Source organism: Furipterus horrens, unplaced genomic scaffold (genome assembly GCF_987537825.1).
Source record: "Furipterus horrens unplaced genomic scaffold, mFurHor1.1.pri manual_scaffold_2, whole genome shotgun sequence".
Taxonomy (NCBI): domain Eukaryota; kingdom Metazoa; phylum Chordata; class Mammalia; order Chiroptera; family Furipteridae; genus Furipterus; species Furipterus horrens.
Genome location: NW_028327172.1, coordinates 94,351,647 through 94,358,124, shown reverse-complemented (window position 1 = coordinate 94,358,124; position 6,478 = coordinate 94,351,647). Strand labels below are relative to the sequence as shown.

General features: G+C 38.5%; 1 protein-coding gene across 1 annotated transcript; it reads right to left on the bottom strand.

The window, feature by feature from the left end:
• Positions 1–490: 490 nt before the first annotated feature.
• Positions 491–1,845, bottom strand: LOC150019108 (perilipin-2-like). Its single transcript, XM_090267908.1, is given in 2 exon segments — positions 491–1,198; positions 1,200–1,845. Coding segments are annotated over 2 exon segments (1,293 nt in total). The 5' UTR covers positions 1,785–1,845.
• Between the last annotated feature and the right edge of the window lie 4,633 nt (positions 1,846–6,478).

Below are 6,478 nucleotides of genomic sequence, written 5' to 3'. Positions count from 1 at the left end.
TATCTCTATTTTTTTATTCTGTAATGAATTTTATTGAATATACCAAAGACAATCCTTTGTGAAAAAAATAAAATACAAAAAACTAAATTTGTATAAGCATGCATGTGTGACAGACCAGTGATGAGGCCTGCTGAGACCAAGCCGGGGCAGACCCAGTTCATACAACAGCCCACATGAAGGTGTTTTTATTCAATGCAAGCAGGCAGCGACAGTGGCAACAGAATGAGACCACAAACACAACGTAACATTTTGTGACCTCTGACTAGGCTCTGACCAGTCTATCATTCTTTTCTTACCAGCCACATAAGACAAAGAACTCATCTGTTAATGTCAGAAACTTTAAAGATCTTAATCCAGTTGGAAACAACTATAATGAAGAGACCTTTTTTCTAGCCAACTGTTTCCCCAATTCCAAGTTGTCTAGCAGGTTAATTTCAACATAACAGAAGGTGTCATCTGGCTGCACCATGCACTGGTGAAAGGGCCAGGATTAATGTGGTTTGTGCTCAGGTTGCTGGGCCTCCTGACTGGTTGTGTCCTTCTCTGCGCCTTGATCCTGAGTTTTCTGAAACTCGGTTATCTGAGGATAAAAGGGACTTACCAGCCAGTTGAGGGGTGTGTTGTTAACAAGATAATCCATCACATCATCTAAAGACTCTTTCATTTTCTGCAGCTTCCCCTTGCTAGAAGTGAGGAAGCCATCAGACACTTCTTTAAAGGACGCAGCATTGCGGAACACTGAGTAGATGTCTCCAGCCATCACCCCCAAGTGACTGGCCTGATCTTGGATATTCTGTGGTAACCCCTGGATGTTGGACAGGAGAATGGAGGACGTGGTCTGCAGCTGCTGAGTCAGGTTTTGGGCAATAGCAAGAGTACATGACTCAATGTGCTCGGCACAGTGTGATTCATCAGTATCATTGTAGCCAATGCTTCTCTTCCACTCCACCCAGGACAAGTAGAGTTTGTCCTGAGCACCCTGAATTCTCTGGTTGGCATTATGCACATTCTCCCTAGCAAATTCAATCAGGTTAACAGTGGAATGAAGCTGAGAAACGGTATGTTGGCTTTTCTGCTTAGCTTCTTTCACTCTGCTGAGAGCCTGCTGGTAGGCACACTAGTGGAGCTTGGTAGACAGAGACCCCAGCCTAATATATTAACTTGGCTTCTGGAGAGTGTCAAATTCTTCGACTTTTTTTTGCTTCTTTTTCTAGTTCTTCCTCAGTGAGAGGGAGGTATCGGTCTACCAGCAGCTCTGATGTGGTGAGTGCATTTTCTACTCCACTGCTTGCCAGCTGCATCATCTAACTCCCCATGACCGTGTTAATACTGCCATTGACCACAGACTTGGTATTCTCTACACTGCCAGTCATTGCTCCTTTAGTCTTGTCCATCACCCCAGTGATTGTGCTGGCCACAGAATCCTTGGCCCCGGTCACGGTCATCGTCACAGCACCTTTGGCATTGGCAACAACCTGATTTGTTGGCTGGTTCAGAATAGGCAGTCTCTCCTCAATCCTGTCCAGCTCCCTACAGGCATAGGTATTGGCAACAGCAATTTGTGGCTCTAGCTTCTGGATGTTGGGCAGAGCGCTCATTACAGCTACCAATGTGATGGTCTTCACACCCTTCTCCGCAATCTCACACACAGACTTCAAATAAGGATACTGATCCTTTGTAGTGGCATAAGCTGAGGACACGAGGTCATATGTGGAGCTTACCAATGGTAGGTTGGCCACCCTAGTCACCACACTCAGCTGTGGATCAACTGCAGCAGATACCATTTTTCTTCCTGGAGAGAGAAGAAATCGATCGACAGCAGCCAAGAGGCGAAGATCCGCTTACCCTACATGCCCAGCTCCAGCAACACTTGCAGCAACACTATCTCTAAATGAGGCCATCATAGGTCTAACAGAGACTCCTTTGATTCAGTCCAAGGTAAAGGAGTATATGGCTGGGCTGTTGGAAGATTCAGCCCAGGACCTTACCAATAACCCTGAGTGTTTCCTAACACCAATGTTTCCTAATAACTTGCTGCTCATTAGGTATTCTTGGGTCAGAAAGCATACTTTTTATGTTATTTTTTATATCTCACAGAAATTCTGATATTTACAGAAATTCTGTATTCCTTTCCCTGGAGTCTTAATGGGTTTGGTTAACAAAGAGACAGATAATGAATTTCATTGTAAATAAAAGAATGCAAGACAGAGCTTGGTGCCTGAGAAAGAAATATGGAGGTTATCAAAGAGGAGGGCAGAGAAAGAGGAATGGAGGGATTCCACATTTCACCTGTTTCTCAAATTGGTCCTTGACCCAACCATAGCAGAGTGCTTCCAAATAGGCTCTGATCCAATGGGGGACATTATTGGAGATTTAGAGGCAAAATACAGGTCTTCAGAATTACATAAAATAGGGGGTAGAATGGCATCCAAGTTGTTTCAGCAAAGACTTGCATGTGCTAGGGAAATAACACTCTGATAATCCACATGGAATTAACACCTTTTGTTGTTAACTTGACAACTGTCACAGAAGTTAATGAGTAGCTTACAATAAAAGTAAATCAGTAACTTTAGGGTGCTAAATAGAGTTATTAGTTAATTTAGATCCATCTGTAAAAAGCACACACTCACACAAAACCCTGAAGCCACTTTAAAATGGAGCTGGAGTTGCCATCCCAGAGGAACTGCCTTTCACGTCTTGCTTCCCAAACCTTGGAATGTTAAAACAAGGCAAAATCAACTTTGGACTGGACCTAAGTCACGTTGTTTCCCAAACATAACATACTAGACTAATGACTACTAGATGAAAATTTAAAATGTTGTTTGGAATTAACATTACTATGTTATGTTATCTGCACCAATAGAAATACTTACCTTCTATTGATATAATAGTTCCATGTCCCTTTCTCAAAAATAGCCATTGCCTTTGTCTCCTAATTGGAATGTTACTTGAGCTTCAGCCTGAATTAGTTGTTCCAGAATAGCTATTTTTATTGATCTTAATAAATGCTTGTTGCCTCTCACTTTGAAAAGCCTTTTATTTTTAAGCTAACACCCCCTCACTAAACCAGGAAGCATCTGTTAGTCTTGCACTAATTCTTTAGTTGGTTCAACATGATTGTGTTGGAAGGTCATGGAGTTCACCACACTCTTCTTTTAATTACACTAAACTTGAATTTAAAAGCCTCTGTGTGATTTGGAAGCATCCAATCTTTGGTCTGAGACTTCTAAATCCTTTGAGAATTTTGAAGTGTAAATATATGTGTACAAATTTTAATATGGTGTTAGTTTCTGTTAATCTAAGAGTATGTGAGTAATTTTAAACCTTGAATATTTTAGATTTAGTCATTTCCTTCATGTGAAATTCAACTTTCCAGCATAAAAATTACAAAATGTGAAGCTTTCCAGCCCATAGAATTTCAAGCCTAAAATATGGAAACTATATATGAATGTAATATTGCTAATGTGATGTGACTGCAGCATTTTGTTTCAACTCTGATTTACATTTTTGGAATCATCTGTGCTTTTCTTTTAATAAACTTTCTTCTCTATTCTTTCTTGCTTCTTTATTTTTTTTTTCTCACTGATTTACCTTATCTGTAAGTTCATTTCTTCCATAGGCTGAGGGGTTAACTATAAAGTAAGTGTTTACAGCTGAATATGGTGTTGTGAATGCCCTCCCATGTCATGGTATTTAATGAAAACACTGAATGGAATTCCTAGTCCTCTGAGCACAGTAGGTGCTTAACCAATACATGTTGAATAAATGGAATTGTAGAATGACATAAGTGTTTATTATTTTTTAAATAATAGAAATTCTCTCTTTTAAGTTGGTTAAAGGAGTAATACTTAACCATTATAAGTACTTTGGAAGTCACAAAGATCTCAGTGAGGAGAACAGTATCTTTAGTGTTCTACTTTTTAAAATAGAGATTTAAAATCTCATGTTAGTTCCTTCTCAGAAGAATTGGAGTGAGAAGAGCAAAGCAATAATTATCATTCTCATTTCATGGATTAGAAAAATAAAATCCAGAAAAAATATTGATATTATAGGCAAATTAAAGTAGGGCAAGAATACAGAAATTCTGCTGTCAGTCTAGATTTTTTTGTATTTTGCTTCACTACTTTCAGTAGAAGGCAGACTGAACAATGGTGTAGAGAGAGAAGACTTGTAACTATTTAGTGGGGAGCTGTGGTCATCATTAATGCCATTCAATGTATATTTCCAGTCCTCTCTTTTTTCTGAGCACATATTAAGATTATTTCCCTGCACCCTTTAAGGTGCCATATGGCCATACAACTTGCTTTTGCCAGTGACACATGTGGAAATGAAACATCATTTTCCAGCAGTAACTTTAATCAGTTGACACATTCCTTCCAAAACAATGCAAGGATCACAGAAGTATAGGCCAAGGTAAAGATTTTCCTTCTGGATCTCTGAGTACCTGAGGAGAACAGAACACCTTTGCTGATACATATGAGACATGTGTAAGTGATATGTTATTTTCTGTTGTGTTAAACCACAAAGTTTTGAGTTGTTTGTTATTGTAGTAAAATCTAATTTATTTTAATTGGTACAGAAATTAAGAAGCATAAATGGGTAAAGAATACATGAATCAATGGGTGAATAGGTGAATAGATGGTTAGATAATTAAATTAAAGGGCCAAAATAATCATTGGTGACTGCATGGTGTCCAAGAGATAAACCTCTTCTCTTTGTACCGTTATCCTAAATGCATACAAATTCAAAAAAGTGCAAGTCACTGGGTTCTAGGAGGGTATATTTTACTGAGGATGCACTTATATGTTTCTTTCCACAAGCAAAGCGTCTATAGCTACATATTGTACTTCTAACCCTAGTGTGGTAGGCAAAATAATGTCCTCTCCCACCCAGTGTCCATGTCCTAATCATTGGAATTTGTGACTATGTTACCTTTCATGGCAAAAATGACTTTGTAAACATATTAAGTTGAGGATGTTGAGATGGGATTATCTCTTATTCTGGATTGTCTGTGCTGGCTCAATGTTATCATAAGGATCCTTGTAAGTAAAGAGGGTGACAGATGAGTCAGAGAAGATGTCACATCAGATGCAGAGGTTGAGCATGTGGGAGCCTCTAGAAGCTGGAAAAGGCAAAAAAAACAGATTGCCCAGATCCTCCAAAAGAAATGTAGCTCTGAAAATTCCTAAACTACAATAATTATTGATGGCAACACTCTTATGGCACTTGCCTTTTCTGCTTTATAATTCTCAAAAAACTTGGTGTTGCATAACCGTATTTTTTGTTTGTTACTACAGAAAATCAGCTGCCCATTTGTACCACTTAGCACCATCACAGAATTGAGAGACAGTTCTGGGTCTATGGATACCTTTGGATGCTAAATCAGGTTCTGGGTCATTCCACTAGTCCTTAATCTCCCTGGAAAGAGGAGCATATTTTATGTTACTTTGCATCTCCCTACAGGTACCAACACAGTGCTTATTTAAAAAACAAAACAAAACCCAAACCATCACCATATGTAGTTACAAAATTTTTATTTCTTGTGACGAGAACTTCTAAGTAGAAAAAGTTCTTTATTGTGTACGACTTTTTTGTGCTAATGTTTTCTTGGAAAAGATCTTGAAAAAAATGTTGGTTACATGGCCATTTTATGAAAAAGAGATGTCCAACTTACCTATCAATGTTAATCCCTCTTCTATGTTCACATATATATTCTTTTCCCAATTTTATTTTGTATTGGTTTCAGGTGTACAGCTCAGTGGCCAGATAATCATATACCTTACATAGTGATTCCCTTGATATTTCCAGTATCCAACTGGCATAACACATAGTTAACGCATTATTGACTATATTTGTTATGCTTTACTTACATCTCTGTGATTATTTTGTAACTACCAATCTGTACTTCTTTTTTATTTTTTTCCAGGGCAATTAGTTTTAATTACAGTTGACATTCAATATTATTTTATATTACTTCAGGTGTACAGCACAGTGATTAGACATTTATATAATTTACAAAATGATCCCCCCAATAAGTCTAGTAGCCACTTGGCACCATACATAATTATTACAATATTATTGACTGTATTCCCTATGCTGTACTTTACATCTTTGTGACTATTTTGTAACTGCCAATTTATACTTCTTAATCCCTTCATCTTTTTCACCCAGCCCCTCAACCACCCTCCCATCTGGCTGCCATCAGTTTGGTCTCTTGTGCGAAGCCGCTCCTTGTGGTTTCAGGAATTGTAGCCCAAGCTGTGAGCCAGGCCCCACAGGAAGGTCTTTAAGTCTCAGTGCAAAACTGAAAGGCTATGCAGCAGAGAAACTGAAGGCCACTCAGAGGGTTCCCATGGGAATTGAGTTTAAGGAATGCATATTATACTTTTGAGCTTGCTCCGCTTTTCTTTTTTTACTTTTTATTTTTTTTATTTTTTGGTTTTTCAATTACACTTGTCCCATTTTTCACCCATTGCTC